Source organism: Rosa rugosa, chromosome 7 (genome assembly GCF_958449725.1).
Source record: "Rosa rugosa chromosome 7, drRosRugo1.1, whole genome shotgun sequence".
Classification (NCBI taxonomy): domain Eukaryota; kingdom Viridiplantae; phylum Streptophyta; class Magnoliopsida; order Rosales; family Rosaceae; genus Rosa; species Rosa rugosa.
In genome coordinates, this window is record NC_084826.1 from 20,353,998 (window position 1) to 20,371,270 (window position 17,273).

The 17,273-nt window shown below is 37.3% G+C and overlaps 1 protein-coding gene and 1 long non-coding RNA gene across 9 annotated transcripts; both read left to right on the top strand.

The window, feature by feature from the left end:
- Nucleotides 1-29: 29 nt before the first annotated feature.
- On the top strand, nt 30-12,404 carry LOC133720576 (receptor-like protein 7). Of its 8 annotated transcripts, XM_062146963.1 has the most exons (13): nt 30-5,369; nt 5,507-5,729; nt 6,373-6,421; nt 6,976-7,124; nt 7,261-7,369; nt 8,217-8,329; nt 8,626-8,695; nt 9,220-9,299; nt 9,475-9,635; nt 9,757-9,830; nt 10,457-10,549; nt 10,876-11,045; nt 12,026-12,404. In XM_062146963.1, the coding sequence occupies exon 1, from the start codon at nt 2,184-2,186 to the stop codon at nt 5,283-5,285; it is 3,102 nt and encodes a 1,033-aa protein (XP_062002947.1). In that variant the 5' UTR covers nt 30-2,183; the 3' UTR covers nt 5,286-5,369; nt 5,507-5,729; nt 6,373-6,421; nt 6,976-7,124; nt 7,261-7,369; nt 8,217-8,329; nt 8,626-8,695; nt 9,220-9,299; nt 9,475-9,635; nt 9,757-9,830; nt 10,457-10,549; nt 10,876-11,045; nt 12,026-12,404. The 8 variants fall into 8 exon arrangements, with proteins under 8 accessions (XP_062002947.1, XP_062002942.1, XP_062002948.1 ...); XM_062146958.1 differs by having other exon boundaries at nt 10,457-11,045; XM_062146964.1 differs by lacking the exon at nt 10,876-11,045.
- A 3,754-nt stretch (nt 12,405-16,158) lies between these two features.
- LOC133720603 (uncharacterized) lies at nt 16,159-17,103 on the top strand. The gene is made up of 3 exons (XR_009851944.1): nt 16,159-16,366; nt 16,452-16,564; nt 16,966-17,103. It is a non-coding gene; the product is annotated as an uncharacterized LOC133720603 (long non-coding RNA).
- Nucleotides 17,104-17,273: the final 170 nt, after the last annotated feature.

The following is a 17,273-nucleotide window of genomic DNA, read 5'->3' on the forward strand; positions in this document are numbered from 1 at the left end:
TCTGCTTGTGGATGATCTATGAAACATGGTGGCATGTACTTGATATGATACTTGTGTCAGGAAATTAGATGAAGTATACTTTTCAGAAGGAATGTGATAATTTCTCGAAGTAATGTGATAACTCTGCACCAGTGATTATCAATCTAAGAAGAGGAGCTGTTATCACACTGGAAAAGTCTAGCTACACACATTCCAATAAGGCTGTTTAGAATTGAAAGTGTGATTCAGCATTGACATTCTCAGAGATGGCAGACTGAAATGATTCTGCAATGGAATTTTAACAGTATAGTAATCTGGGCAATCGAAATCACACAGATCTGTTGTTAACTTTTGGTTAATAACACATGTTTTACCCTCATGTTTGTTGCAATCTAAAGTTGGCCTCAGATGAGGTTACAACTTGGCACATGACAGAACATGTAATATTTAAGACTGGTGAGTGATTGTAGATGGTAAGCACAGCTGCACGGAGAGCATACATAACATTCATTGTATCAAATTAAAGACTAGAAATTTAAAACGACTGCTCATGGTCATTTTCTGAAATAGACCAATAGAGCTGAACTTCTATTTGGAAAAGTTGGTCATGCTCTCTCACACAAGCAGCAGACATTTTTAACAGCATTGGTATCTGTATAACACATTAGATTACAAGCTTTCCATTTTTTTCTTCAGGCACAGAAATCTTCCAGCTTTGGAACTAATCCTTCTCAAAACCCAGAAATTCATCGACACTTATTATCAGGACCACTGAGCACGTTGAGTGCGACTTGTCCCCTTTTTCCTTCCACCCAGTTTTCCTGCTGGTTGCAGAAAGATGGGAAAGACTTCCAAGTCAAGCTTGTGTGGAAAGACTTCCAAGTCAAGTTTGTGTAGAAAGACTTCCACACAAGTGTCATCGGTCACCTTGTCTGTATGTCTGAATTATTGCCAAAGCCCTGGCCTTGCCTACAAAATCGCAGATAGACAGGAGAAGACTTCAAAGTCAATCCAACTACAATTCTTAGAAATTTGAATGCGATACCTATCAGAACTTAATGTACTGCAAAACTTGTTGGAACCTCAAAGCACGCATCTACTTTCATTGCGTTTTAGTTTTCCTGGAAATTGCTGATAGATAGGAGAAAGACTTGAAACTCAAGCCAATCACAGATTAATGGAGGCATTTTGTTTTTTTTCCCCATTTCAAGTACCTTCTAAAAGCCACCACAACCATCAACACTTTGTTAAAGCCCTCACTGCATTTGTGCTTGTGTTTAGAAGTTTGTTAAAAGAAATGACAATTTTTTACCTCCATCTCTTCCTTTTGCTAATGGTTGAAGAGTGAAGATCCCACATCAAGAAAGTGTGAATCAAAATTCAACTTACAAGTGGATGACTTATTCCTAGTTTTACTGAGACTTTTTGACTTAAACTCTAACACCTAATAGAGACAATGCAGTAAGCCATGTACCACGCTTATCATTGCTTGTGTTACTAACCTCGCCCAGCAACAATCATCGTTCCATTTCATGAAAAGTCTCATATTAGATTCTTCTTCTTCTTCCTGCAAGCTCATAACTTGGAATTCAAGTACTGACTGTTGGTGCTGTTCTTGGCTAGGGGTAAGTTGCCCCTGAGTTATAAAATGTTCTTATTATCTAGTAAATTCTCAACATACTAAAGAACTGAAAAGAAGGAACGTTCTTATTACCTTTGAGCTTTCATCGACCAGCTTAATTAGCTCTGTATTATTCTGTAGGGCCGAAACTTCAGTCACTTTTAGACTCATTCCAGCCTTCCCCACATTCCCACCCATTTCCTGCCTGCCTGCCTGAGACAGTCACAACCAAGTGTTCCGAATACACGCCACAAAAACACAAGACTGAGGCAATTTCTCCCGACTGAGACGTCTATTATTGCTTTGAATGCATTGACTCCTCATTCTCAATTACACCACAGAAATCTATAAAGAAAAAAAAATTGCCATAATTGATCATGAGAAAAAACCTCTTTCCCAGCGTGTCATTTTTCTTGGAAGTTGCCCATCGATAGAGAGGAAGGAAAGTCAAGCCTGGCACAGATACTATGGACGCATTTTCCAATTCCATGACGTTATAAAGCCACCACCAGTCCACAACCATTACCAGTTCCCAATTATCACTTTCCCACGGTACATTTGTGCCTACACCTTTGCTTAAAACATGCCAACTCTGTTCCTCCATTTCTTCCTTTTCCTATTCACTACCACTGTTACTAACCTTATCCCCGCAGTTCACAGCAACTGCATTGAAGCCCAGAAACAATCATTGCTCCATTTCAAGAAAAGTCTTGTAATTGATTCTTCTGAATCCTCCAAGCTTATCACATGGAATTCGAGTACAGACTGCTGTTCTTGGCTCGGTGTAAATTGCAGCACTAATGGGCGTGTTGTTGGACTTGACCTCAGCAGGGAGCTTGTCCCATCCAGCATTCACAATTTCAGCAGTCTTTTCCAACTTCAACATCTTCAGAGCCTCAACTTAGCCTATACTGCCTTCACTTTCTCTTCATCAATTCCATCTTCAATTCCATCTGGAATTGGAAAGTTTGCAAATTTGAGGTATTTGAATTTAAGCCGTGCTGTTTTTATTGGGGAAATTCCCACCGAGATTGCACGCTTGACAAGGTTGAAGGTTCTTGATCTCTCTAGGATGTACTCGGGTGGGCAACCGAATTTAGGCACTTTAATCCAGAACCTTACAGAGCTTACAGAGTTGAATCTGGATGATGTGAATCTATCTGAGGAATCTCACTGGAGCCAAACCATATCATCTTCACTTCCAAAGCTGAGTGTGTTGACCTTGTCCTATTGTCGTCTTTCAGGCCCTATTCATGAATCATTTGCCAGGCTTCATTCTCTATCCACGTTAATATTGGATGGAAACAATATCTCTGGTCCTGTTCCAAAATTCTTTGCCAATTTTTCAAGCTTGATTTCCTTGAGTCTCTCTGAAAGTAACTTCCATGGAGCATTTCCCAAAGAGATATTCCAGGTACCTACACTACAGTCTGTTGACCTATCAGCTAATTCAGAGCTTCGTGGTTCCTTACCGGAGTTTCCAAAGAATGGATCTCTCGAATCCCTAGTTCTATCCGGGACTAAGTTCTCAGGAGTCTTGCCGGACTCTATTGGCAACCTTAAAATGCTGTCTGAATTGGATCTTAGAGAATGCAATTTCACAGGAGCAGTTCCAAAGTCATTGGCCAACCTAACACAATTGGGGCATTTGTACTTGTCATCCAACAAGTTTTCTAGTCCGATTAATTCTATTCAATGGGACAAACTCCTCAAGCTTGTGGATCTCGACTTGTCCGACAATCTACTCTACGGGAGTATTCCATTGTCTCCCTTCTCTATTCCCTTGCTGCAGAGGTTAGATCTTTCTGGAAATAACTTCTCTGGTCAGTTGCTTGAATTTTCTAATGTCTCTTCGTCCTCGCTACTCTCTCTTGATTTGAGTAGCAACAATTTGGAAGGATCCATACCTGTGTCTATCCTTAATCTTCCAAAGCTTGATTTCTGTAATCTTTATTCAAACAACTTGAGTGGTTTTCCTTTTTATGGCCTTCAGGAGTCGAGAAATCTTTCGTTTCTTGATCTATCCTACAATAGCTTGTTGTTCAATCATAGTGGTACCAACTCATCACACCCCTCTCTCCTTCAGATTAAAACCCTGAATTTGACTTCTAACAAGTTGAAAGCATTCCCAAGTTTCCTGAAAAATCAATCTTATTTAACCGAATTGGACCTTTCAAACAACCAAATTCCAGGTCAGATACCCAATTGGATTTGGAAGCCTCATCTCGATAATCTATATCTATGTTGTAACAAGTTGGTAAGTCTAGAAGCTCCTTTACCTGGTTCTACTTACCATCTCAGTAATCTTGATCTTCACTCAAACCAGATTCAAGGACAAATACCATTGTTTGTGAGGGGTGATTATTTGGATTACTCAAGAAATAATTTCAGCTCTAGTATGCCAACGGACATTGGTCATTTCATTTCTCCCACGTACTACCTTTCTCTTTCAGGAAATAACTTGAATGGGGAAATTCCAAAATCAATATGCAATGCAAGTGGTCGAGTTCTTGATCTCTCTAATAACTCTTTCAGTGGAATCATTCCCCAATGCTTGACTCAGACATCTTCGCTTAAAGTCCTTGATTTGAGGAGAAATAACCTTACTGGATCTATCCCCGATACTTTTCTTGAAGATTGTCAGTTGCAAACTCTAGCTCTGGGCAGAAATCAGATACAAGGTCAATTTCCAAAATCTCTAGCCAATTGTTCAACCTTACAGGTTTTAGACCTTGGAATCAATCAAGTAACAGATGCCTTTCCCTGCCCGTTGAAGACCATATCCACCTTGTCTGTCCTTATATTGCGATCCAACAAATTTTATGGACCCATTGGATGTCCCGAGACAAGTGGCACCTGGCCGCAGCTTCAAATCATAGACTTGGCTCATAATAGTTTCAATGGTGAAATACCAGGTACATCATTGAGAACATGGCAAGCAATGATGGTTAATGACGACTCCTATTACCTTGGGTTTGGGTGGGGAGTTGGTCGTCGAGGTGGGGCTCTTATTAATTATGGTGATGTAGTAACAACTACAAGCAAAGGTCTAGAGATGGATCGTGTTCCTTTAAGTAGCTTCACTTCGATTGACTTCTCTGCTAACAAGTTCACCGGAACAATACCCAAGGAAATCGGCCAATTGGCATCATTACATGTCCTCAATCTGTCCAGTAATGCTTTCACAGGCGAAATCCCATCATCCTTTGGTAACATGAGAAACATAGAGTCCTTAGACCTCTCACAGAACCACCTGAGCGGCCAAATTCCACCGCAGCTTGCAGATCTCACTTTCCTTTCGTACTTGAATGTCTCATATAATCAACTGACGGGAAGGATCCCAACCAGCAATCAATTTTCGACATTTCTAAATACCTCATTCGAGGGTAATAAAGGATTATGGTGGCCTCCTCTGACATCGAATCCGACGTTTAATGGAAGCTCAAGTAATTCGAAATCTGGAGATGAGATTGATTGGAATGTTATCAGTGCTGAAATTGGATTTACATGTGGGTTTGGAATTGCAGTCGGGTCACTTTTGTTTTGCAAGAGATGGAGGAAATGGTATTACAGAGCTATGTTTAAAATCCTGTTCAAGATATTCCCTCAGCTGGAACACAGATTTGGTAATCACAGAAGGCATGTTTACATAAATCAAAGGTATTGGAGACGTTTAAATGGTTAGGCAGACCAAGCATGCAGTTCAACTCCCTTGTGCTGGAGACTCCCCTGGTGTTTTTCCTCTGTATTTTCATCACATGATTATAATGTAATTGTTTTTTTTTTCTTTTGTCGTAATGTTTTTTTTTTTTTTGGGTCTGGTGTTGTAATCTATGTTGTAATCGTTCTCGCAGTGTAATCACTTTACGTTTTTAACATTTATGAAATATTGTGCGGTGTGAGCAGGTAATTGCTCTGTTTTGTGATATGGTAATTGTACCAAGATTTTCTATTTGTGATCCGAGGCAGTGAAACTGCAACTTGCTCTCAAGAGCCCAAACACACTGGAAAGCTGTAGGCCCAAAAGGCCCGTCGTTGTACATAAGAAATACAACTCAGCAGTTGCTCCCGACATAAGAAATCAACCCTCTATCTGCACTTGCTCTCTCATGTTGGTTCCGTATTTCTGGTACGCATCTTTTCTGTCTGTCATGTTGGTTCGATTTTGTTTGCAGTGTTTGTTTTTGAGTTGGTTCTGTATTTGTTTTGGAAAACTTGGCACTTCAAATTGGAGCATAAAAAGGCTCAAATCTTGTTTGCTGAGGGCTAGAAATCTGAAGCTAATTGTCTCTCTCTCTCTCTCTTTCTCTCTCTCTCTCTCTCTTACTTCAAATTTCCTAGGTTGGGTTTAGTATTTTTGATGGGTATGTGATTTCTGGGCCATTCAATATTCTATGTATTTGAAAATTGAATTAGTTAGATAAAGAATTGATGAGTGATGTTGGTTCTTGTCCGGCCAGATTTAGTGCCATTGTTAAATTAATCCTGTGAAGTACATTATATAATGAGATATATGCACTGTTATTTTCAATAGGAACTGTTAAGGAACTCATAGAGGACTAGTTCATACATGTGATCTCTTATGATTCAGATAGCTATTTTATCCTTTACACTTTTTGATTAATAAGACATATTGCACATATTTAAATGCCAAATATATTTTATGGGCCTAAACTGCTACTTACTTGGATACATATATATATTTATTGTTTATATGTATATGAGAGAAAGAAACACTTTACTGGATATGACAACAAGAATACTATGTGCAGTTCATCTCGTCTATACATTTTCCAAGGACTGTCTGAGTTGATGCCACCAGTAAGATTTCAATTTACTATTTATTGTTTGAGTTTGTGTGTGTTCTTAGTGAAATTCAAATAAGAACGCATCTGTTCATTTGATTTTGTATATTGAATTTGTGAAGAATAATGAGAGGTGAATATTTTTTCAATAAAAATAACCTAAGCACTTCGAATATTGAAGGATGGGATATATTTGCATTTATGAGATGAGCTTCCCAAGAACCTCCACTGCTTTCTTATCTGTGATGACACTATGGTTACTTTTTCAACAATATGTTAGTGAGATAAATTCAGGATTTTGCACTTATCAAAGTCTTCGAATCACCCATCACGGAAATAGTATCTACATGAAGGTTCAAAGCATAGCATAGACGCACAAATATAAGTACATGAGCATTAAGTTCTTGATTTTAAAAGATGTAATGAAAGTGACATTAAAGAAATGAGCTGAATTATGGTTATCAATGATGGCACTCCATTTCTTCGAATGGAATCTTAGCCCGCCTCACTTGCTTTCTGTACCGATGTGTCAAAGGGATGATTGCTTATCGTTTGGTTATATCTATGTAGGAAAAAGGCTTGAAAGTTTATGAGAGTACAAGATGCGTGAAGATATTTTAGATCAGCAGGCATCACTTCAACGAGCAAGCCTTGAAGCTTCTCTTGCTGATGGCATCTCTTGGGGTATGGGAGAGGATGCCATTATAGAAGAAGCTGAGGTATGTATCAATTTAGCATTGCTCAATAGAATTCTTCTCAAACTGCCTTTTATATTCTGCTATTTTTCTTTAAGTATGACCTTTTTCTTTCTTTTCTTTTGATGAATTGAAAGAAAATAATCCTACTGACATGCAGTTTTGGACTTGAGGATGATGGTGAGGAAGTAACTTGGCAAACATACAAAGGACAGCTTACAGAAAGGCAGATAAAAACACGTGATAAAATAACTAAAAGAATGGAAAAGGTAAGTGGTCTTAACTATCCTGGTTTTGTTATTATCTTTCTTGTACATTGGATCCTTTTCTGCCAATTGGATAAACTCTTTAGGTATAGTTCATATATTTCTATTAACATGTGTATATTGCTTGGTATTTGAGAAAAGCAGTTCCTGAATTGATTTGTAAAAAAGTCACGCACCAGTGTTGTGTAGTGTACCATTGCTTGATATTTGAGAAAAGCAGTTCCTGAATTGATTTTTAGAACAGTCACGCACCAGTGTTGTGTAGTGTACCATTGCTTGATATTTGAGAAAAGCAGTTCCTGAATTGATTTTTAGAACAGTCACGCACTGGTGTAGTGTACCTTTTATAATTCTAGCAAAACAGTATATCTTCGTGTAATGAAGGAATACAACAGTTGATGCACTTGCAATATCATGATTCAACAGGGACCTCATAAATGTTTGAAACTGGTCCTTACTGATTCTAATTAATTAGTTACTGCCATCCATGATTAGGTTGACCATACCAGCATCAACAAAGGAAAAAGTACGTGAACCTAACAACAATGCATCATAATTAAATCCAGTATCCTGATATTACACATCAGTCTTCTTGTATTTTGGAAATTATCTCCCTTCTTTACTTGTTCTCATGTGGTTAATGTTTCTCAGCCTCACTGGGTTAAATTCACCTTGTCTTCTTCTAATTGCATCCAGTTATTTTGTGTTTTTTATTTTTGTTGTTTTAAATGAGGAAAACAAAGGTTTAAAGAACTTTAATGTTGATGATAAAAACTTGTTTATACAGACACTGATGAGTTTTTTACGTATTATTATAATTTTTCTCATGTCTTCACTGTTTCGCTTATAGATGGCTCATATGAAGAAGAGTTAGATGCTATTCGTGCTAAAGATGTCTTTCAAGGTGGATTGACTCAAGGGCAACAAACTCAGATTGCGCGAAATGAACAAAGAACAGAACAGGTAAAAAAATGTCCCCAGAACCTATTTGCCAACCTTTACTGGTAGTTGAGAAATGGGGAAGATCTGTTGCATCTTCAGTCCCAATATATGGAGGCAGGGTGGTAGTGATCCTTCTGGTTAACACGTTATATTTAATTTTCTTACAGATTCTGGAAGAGCTTGAAAATTTGGATTATCTTTTACCAAAATAAGCTTATTCTTCTAGATTATTGTGTTAATGTTATCAATGTCTGATTTGATCTCCATTATTTCCTTGTAATTTATTTCTAACAAAGTTTCATGTTTATTTTATATAGACGGATGACATGCTTCCAAGCTTGGAAGAACTGGGAGTGCGTCAACTGTACCCAAAAGGCCCAAATATTGGTACGTCTACCTCCAGGCTAGTTTAATCGTTCTCTTTTTCTTTCTTTCTTTACTTTGTTTTATCGTTTTGTTTGAGAAGAAAGATTCTTTATTAAGACAAAAGCTTTAGTGTACATGCAGTGGACAAGTAGTTCTCACTAGTTTAGTGTTGGTGTCCTGTGAAAAAACTACCTTTGATATGTAGGAACTGATTTGAACATCTTGATTCAATCACCTATATAGCAGTTTCTCCTTAGGGTCAGTGGAATTAGGTAATTAGTGTTTTTAATGAAAAAGTTAATAATACTCTTCTCTGGTAAGCTAGGACACAGATACTATGTTGGGAATCTTCACTTGTGTTACGAGGCTGAGAGGTATTCAAATATGTGACATATATAGAAAATACTTGGCAGGAACTATTCAATGTAAAGGCAAGAGAAGTAGCAACCTTTAGGAAATGGTCATCCACATCTCCAACTTATTAACCTAGTTTTTCTAGCGTTTGGGAATGCATACATCCATACTAGCTATTGTTGTCTTTACAGAACAGGTATTGATGGCCAAACTCTGATTACGAGAAATAAGGAACTTTTGGGGAATGTATGAATTTCTTGACTACTTGCAGGTATTGCTATAGTAGTTTTGTCTGGTTTAGTTGGAATTTGAGATAATTCTTTGCAAGAAACGAATAGGAAGTTAGGAATTGCAAGTATGTATGTGTGTGTGTTAGTACTTGATTGTTTTCGCCTTTTTTTTTTGCTGTACTTTTCCATTCTGACAAAAGTTGTACTATGTTTTAGATTTTAAGAAGGAACTAAGGTCCCTTAACAGAGAGTTGCGAAACTTGCTGATATTATTGTGGAGAGAGTAGAGATCTTCACTATATGCAAGGAGAGTGGAAGAAATATCTCTTATATTCAAGAACTTGCATCATCTTCTGAACTCATTGCGGCCCCATCAGGTAAGATATATTGCATCATCTTCTGAACTCATTGCGGCCCCATCAATTTCTTTACTTTTCCATTCTGTTGGGTTGTTATACGGGACTACTTTCCTTATATTTTTATGTCTTTATCATGCAGGCAAGGGCAACACTAATTCACATTCTAGAACTTCAGATAAAACGATGTAAACAAGCTGTTGAGGATATAAAGAGGTATGCTTTCAACAATTACTTACAAGCTTAATGCGCATTTGACACTGAAATATTCTACTTTATTTTTAAAACAATTAAAAGATAATTGTTTTGCCAGTTGGGACTTTAAATGAAGGGTATAGCTTCTGTGACCTTTTTGATAGAGTATGATAGTAAGATTGCCTAAAGTTTTGCATTTAATCATTCTCTGGTCTTAGTGGTGTTTGATTACCAAAAAATGAAAACTGGAACCTGCCTAATTGTTTCTTGTTTGCTTTAAGGTTTACTTGTAGCTGGTGGTGTGATAAATCCTCTTTGCAAAGACTTAGTTTTGTTCCCCACAGTCTGCTTCTACCTGCCTTACTTCAGAACTTTGCTTATTGATCTAGGTGTCATTTGAGTTGGTGCCAACAGGTCACATGTTTCTTTACAAATTTTTTTCTTGAAAGTTTTCCTGTCAAGATATGGAGCCACCGACAGATTGAAAATGTGTTTGTTGCAATATTGATTTGAATGTTTTCCTGTTGTTTGGAAAGTGATTAGAAAATCTTTTAAATGACTGGGACTGTGACTGTGCTGTTAACAAACTGCCTTGTGGATTAATGTCACAAAATATTTTGTGACCATTGTTTGACTCTCTTGTTTAGGAGGAGAGAAGAAGCACATGCACTTCTGAAGGAGTCCCTTTAATCGTTGGAGGACACTAGTGCATCTCTTACGTTGAAATAGGGAGTGCTCATGTATGTTCCTACTCAATGATCAGAGCTCCTCAGACAGTTTCATCTAATACCTTTAGGGAGGGTCATGGAATCCCACTGGTCAAAGTTTCTCGGACAGACAGTTGCATCTAGTACCTTCATGCTTTTAAATCAGAAACTTCTGGTTTTACCTTTCTATTCTAGTGTCGAAAGGAATGTAGTCCATCTAGCTGTCATTGAATGATGGTATCCAAGCATTAATTCAGATGGCATGGATAGATGGAGGATAGATTAGATTCATTTCAAGTGGCATAATAGTATTCTGTTCCATCACTCTGTAACTTTTACTCATCTAATATCAATTGCAGTGAATTCTGACAAACTCAAGAGATTATTTGCACACAACCCTACTGCAAAAATGTTATCATTTTGTGATAACGCAGTACATGCATGTTGGTTTTTGGTATGTTTGCTAGACATTGACATTAAATGGAGTCCACCTTAATATGGTGGGGTGAATTCCTCCAGTGCAACAAGGGTACTTGTTTCTCTTTCTTCTCATATTAAATCTATCTGAAGTAATAAGTTACTTGAACTTGACTTATGTCTGGTTTTGTACTTTTATCTAGCTTCAGTATGCATTAAATGTTTTTAGATTGAACTCTTAGTTTAGTTAATTTTCATGCCTTATATCATCCATGCATATGCACATTAACTTGACAACTGTTTTGGAATATCACCTGCATTTTGATTTTAATAGCTTAAGAAGACTTGCTAGAATAAAGTCTTATTAAGCAGCATGATTGCTGCATTATTATTCTTAGTTAATAGCTTCACGTGATTATGGTACCGGCCAATTTTCAAGAGATCTTGATTTGAGTAGCAACAATATGGAAGGATCAATACCCGTGTCTATCTTTAATCTTCCAATGCTTGATTTCTTTAAACTTGTACTTTCTTCAAACAACTTGAGTGGGTTTCCTTTTTATGGCCTGTGGAATTTTTATGGATTGAAAAAGAAGAAAAATGATTTATCTGTTCCGTACTTTGAGCTTTTGTTTCAAATGAGGCAGTGAGTAATGCATTGGTTAGTGTTTGCTTGTCTTTCCCCACTATTGGAAGTCGTATCAGCATTTACTCATTCTTTACATCCGAAAGGCTGTTATGGTTTTCCATAGAACTTAGATTTGTTCAGTGGCCAAGATTATCTTGTCCACTGAAGGTTGGTCGAGTTATGGTTGACTTTGCTTCTGTTCCTGTTTGGGACTATTAGGTGCTCCGTATGATTTAAATCCTGGGTACCATGAAATTGGTGTATATGCACATTAACTTGACAGCTGTTTTGGGATATTACCTGCATTTTGTGTTTACTAGCATAAGAAGACTTGCTAGAATAAAGTCTTATTAATCAGCATTATTGCTGCATTATTATTCTTGTCTTTGTTAATAGCTTCACGTGTTTATGGTACTGGCCAATTTTCAACAGATCAGCATCTAATAATTTTGAAATGTCCGCAGGCTGATTTATACTGGCAAGCAGCTTGGAGATGACAAAACTGCAAAAGAATACAACATTGAGGGTGGCTCTATCCTTCATTTAGTGCTTGCACTACGTGGTGGTAGTCTATAAATTGTATTGTAGTATTGTATCTATTGATCAGTTCAGGCAAACTCTTTAATTGTGAAGGCTTTATCGTGCCTTGATACTGTAAAACATTTGAGTTGCATTACATGGCAGAAAACTCGTTCTAAGTGGGTTACTGTGGACATAAATATTGGTGTTTTACACACTTTACCATTCTGCTCTGTTATGTTCGCTGTCAATGCTCTCTTGTTTTTACTGTATACAAGGTTAGCTTCACCAGGGCAAAAATTTTATCAATCCTGATTACAGTTATTTTCTGCTTGTGGATGATCTATAATACTTGGTGACTTGTACTCCTTATGCTACTTTGTGTCCGGAAATTAGAGGAAGTATACGTTTTAGAAGGAATGTGATAATTTGTTCAAGTATTGTGATGATTCAACTTAGCGAGTACTCCATACTCTTAAAGTAAATCAACACACTTTCCAAACAGGTTGTATAGAGTTGCTTTATTCCGAATTCCTCCGAGATGGCAGACTGAAATGATTCCGTGTTCTTAAAAAACAAAAACAAAAAACAAAAAAAAGGATTCTCATGGAGGCGCTTGAAACTACACAGATCTGTTGTTAACTTTTGGTTAATAACACTGAAGAGGTATTCTCATGGTTGTTGTGATATGAAGTTGGCCTCAGATGAAGTTACAACTTGGCATATAAGACAGAACATGTAATATCAAAGAATGATGAAAGTGATTGGAGATGGTACCACAGAGAGCAAAAACTACATTCGTTGTGTCAACTTTTAGTCTTAAAATATTTAAAACTACCGTTCAAGGTCATTTCCTAGAAATCGACCAATAGTGCTCAACTTTTATTTCGAAAAGTTGAGCGCGACTCGTCCCCTTTTCCCTTTTTCCTTCCACCCAGTTTTCCAGCTGGTTGCAGAAATAGGGGAAAGACTTCAAGTCAAGCTGGTCAAAGGACAAATCTCATGAGATTTGTCGAGGAAAGCAAAAAAGTGAAATAAATGATGGATAGAGATGGTTTGAGGCAAGCAAAAACTAAAGCCATGCATCAACGCGCAGTTGAACCGCTAACGTGGAAAGCAACATAATACTAAATTCAGCAAAGATTGTATATTCAATAAATAAAGAAAAATATATACAGAGAAACATTAGGTCCTCCACAGAGACCTCCGAAGGACCATGGCCTGAGGCAGCTGCCTCACTTCCCACCCCTTAGCCAAGTACTTACTGACTTCAACAGGCCTATTTAGCATGATTTGTATTTTTAGCTGCTTCTCTGCTTTCTTTTTCATTGTTCTGTTTGCTTAAGAGGAATTATTCAATTGTTTGATTACAATTGAGTTTTGGTTTTTATTATGTCATCCCTCTCATTTTGTGCTTTATTTTCTTTAGTAATTTTTTTTTTTTAAATCAATCGATCAATGATTGTCATTCATCACAAGCCAGAATAGGCCGTTACATACCATTCCGCTGCTATTTAAGGGCATAGACAGACAAGAAGATAGTGGTACACTACAAAAAAGAATTGCAACCGCCACGGCAGTTTGCATCGGCAAGCATTTTCCGTCGCCATTGATGATGCTTTAACTTCAGCAAACTTCCGCCGTCGCAAGAATATAAGAACTATGCGACATAATTGAGGTGCCGTGGCAATAAGGGTAGCAAAACACTAATATACGGCTACTGCAACCGACTGCCGTCGTGTGAAGGCATGAGACAGCAGAGACTAGAGAGTAGCAAAATTTTATCTTATCTCTATGAAACTCTGACCAACGAAAGAGAGAAAAACTTCACTCCCTCTCAATTCCTCTCTCTCTCTCTCTCTCTCTCTCTCTCTCTTCTTTTCTTTCCTCTCCCTCCATCGCCATAACCCGAAGCATCATCCATATCACCATGACCGTGGAATCCACCATTAGCGTCTTCGCCGTCCACTTCACCGCAACGCGTCATTGCCGGGACGATCGACCACCGCCATGCCGTCATTATCATGTTCCTGCAGCTGAAATTCCATATCTAACATTTCAACCGGGACCTCCTGAAGGGCAAGATCTCATACTCAATTTAGTGGGCATTTGACCAACCTCTCAGCTACCTGCGAATCTATCTCGCCGATCTATGGTATCTATCTAATCTAGGGTTTCTAATCCATATTCCAGATTTGGTTTCTTTTTTCTTTTTGTTCGTATTTTTTCTGATTTAGGGTTGTATGATAATTGTTTGATGAGTTCAGCTGTTCGGATTCCAAATTTGATTTAAAGGCTTTATGAATCTGGTTTGGCATGATTCATTTGATTTTCACTTGGCTTGTCTAATTTCAAATATTTTGTCCATCTGCACATCTGTTACTGCTCTTACTGTTTGATCTAGAATATGTTTTTTGCTATCAGTTGTATGCTTGACCTGTACTGTCTAGTTTCTCATAAATTTTCAGAAAAATAAGAAAGCACAGATAAAGCTCCTCTTGATCCCAGCACTGCTTTAGGTGGTTTCTCTGGGAAAAACTATTCCGAGGTAATGATTTTATCCTTTCTTTTTTCCTTTTTTTTTTTTCCTGAACTTGAGTGTATTTTAAATCTTTTCAAGTTGAAAGCAAGATTGAGTCTTGGAGTCTTTGATAAACGTTTTGATATTTCCAAAACAGGCATCAGCATTTATAATAACTTATCCTGTAAACAATGCTATTAATAAAGAGGGGAATGAAATTGAAAGAGCAGTGGCATGGGAGAAGGCCTTCATTGAGCTGGCTAAGGTTTACCTCTCTGTAATTCAGTTATAGTTTAGCTTTGTGTAATTGTTTTTTCCTGGTTGTTCAGCATGAAAATAGATAATTTATTGTTTTGAAGTCTAAGATTTGTATTGCATTTGTGATAGGATGAGCTGTTGCAAATGGTGCAATCTAAAAACTTAACACTATCTTTCTCATCGGAGAGTTCCATTGAAGAAGAACTTAAGAGTGAAAGCACTGCATATGCTATTACAATATTGGTGAGTGGTTTCTCTGTTTCATGTTGGGTTGCTTTTTCCTTTTAGACCAAAAGATCTAAAATTCTGTAATTCATGAATACTGTTCTTGATGTAATATCGTGGACTGTTTCTGATTTGTTGCGGTTTTCTATATCATTGCAGATAAGCTATCTTGTGATGTTCGCTTATATTTCTCTTACTGTTTCATTCCCTGTTTGGTACCTTGCAGAAAGTTGTTTCATTCCCTGTTTGGTACCTTATTTTGTGTTCTTTTAAATATCGAAAAATTGGTCAGGGCTAGCCCGCTCACCTGCGGGACGAAATTAAAGGGACAAAACGGGACGAAATCATCCCAGCTGTTAGATGTTAATTGAGTTGATCAAAAGGATAGAATAACAAACCATTAAAATAGTTTTTTTTTAACTCATTACCCAATCCCGTTTAGTCTCAACCAAGACTCCACATTCAGTCTTGGGTTCTTCCTCGGTTCCTCCTCCCTCCCTCGTCTCAACTCTCAATCCTTCTACGGATCCCTCAGAGCCTCCCCTATACCATTCTTGATTCATCCTCATCATCATAGGATTGGTCTATCTTGAAGGTATTGTTCTTAGATTTTACTCTCTCTTGATTTTAGGGTTTTTTTTTTTTTTCAATGATTCAATCCTTTTGCAGTTTGGTGAATCATGGAGCCATCGTATTTTGTTTGATGATTTCATTGCTGGTGTTCTGATTTGATTGTCGAAATTTTGGTATTCTTTTGCAAGTATTCAGGATTAGGGTGAGCTACAGCTACTTGATCAGTTACTTGGTCAGTTACTTGACCAGTTACAGTTACTTGGTCAGTTACATGTAACTGACCATGTAACTGACCAAGTAACTGTAACTGGTCAAGTAACTGACCAAGTAACTGTAACTGACCATGTAACTTGGTCAGTTACATGGTCAGTTACATGGTCAAGTAACTGACCAAGTAACTGATCAAGTAGCTGTAGCTCACCCTAATCCTGAATACTTGGCTTTTCTATCTACAACTAGTACTTTATATGCAAAGGAAAAGCTTTTTTTTTTTTTTTTAGTATGGACCATGGATCTTGATCTGTTTGCCTTCATCCATGGGTGGCAGATGGCAATGAGGTTCATAATTATAATGAATGAGTTGTTGAACAACTGGATGAGTGCAGGTGTAAAGCTATTAGTGTCTGGTATAGGAACATACCATTTGCACGAGAGAAACACTACCTTTAAACCTGAACAACTGCATTGTTCTGACTATGGATTGAATATGGTAGTTATTCTTATAAAAGTACTAGCATACTTGTGCTCTTATCTGCCTCTTACATTCAATGTTTACTGTTTTTGAATAATTCTAGGTCCATGAAGGTGCATTTGGTTCTATTGGTGATGATCAGTCACTTCTTAAATACTTGGAATCTCTGGGACAACATTAGTAACAAGCATGTCCGTAGTTGGTCATCAAAGAGAGGTGAGTGATGTGAATACCCCCATCCTCCCTCTCATGAAAATTTGTACAGATTTATACTTTATGTTTGAAAGTCCATTTTTATTCATTCATAATTATCATAAATACTTATGTTCTACTGATGACACTTAAATGATTGAGAGTTGTGATAAATATTAGCCATTCTTTCATCGACCTAGAAGACACATACATAATTGATTTCGGATATTGTACACCCGGCCATCTGGAAATATACCTAGATGCATTTATGCTTTTGTTTATCTAGTTCAGGCTTTTGGTAGCATTAGCTTCTAGCTAGCTGCTGCTTTGTTATATAATTGAAGATTGTTAGCTGCTGCTTTGTTATATATTTCTTCAAGGTTGTATATATTTAACATTTTGACTATGTAAAATTTGTCATATAGGTAGGGCTTTAAAGCATCAATTCAAGCTTGGTGAGCAGCTTGGTAAGCTCCTGTTTCTTCCCAGTCAGGCTTGGTGAGCAGCTTCTGTTTTAATCTTGAAGTCGAGGAAGATTAAAACAGAAGTGTCTGTTTCCTTGTAAGCTTAATCATCTTGTAAACTTTCGTAGAAGCTTCATTCCTTTTGTAACATTCATGAGAAAAATTAAAATGTATCCCTTTTGTATAAGCTTCATTCCTTTTTGTATAAGCTTTATTTTTTTTTGTATAGCTTTTATCCAAAAAAAAAAAAAATTTGGCATGCAAATATA

What these genes read in the sequence shown, in the direction of transcription:
- LOC133720576 (XM_062146958.1), top strand. Translation starts at nt 2,184, where the DNA reads ATGCCAACTCTGTTCCTCCATTTCTTCCTTTTCCTATTCACTACCACT.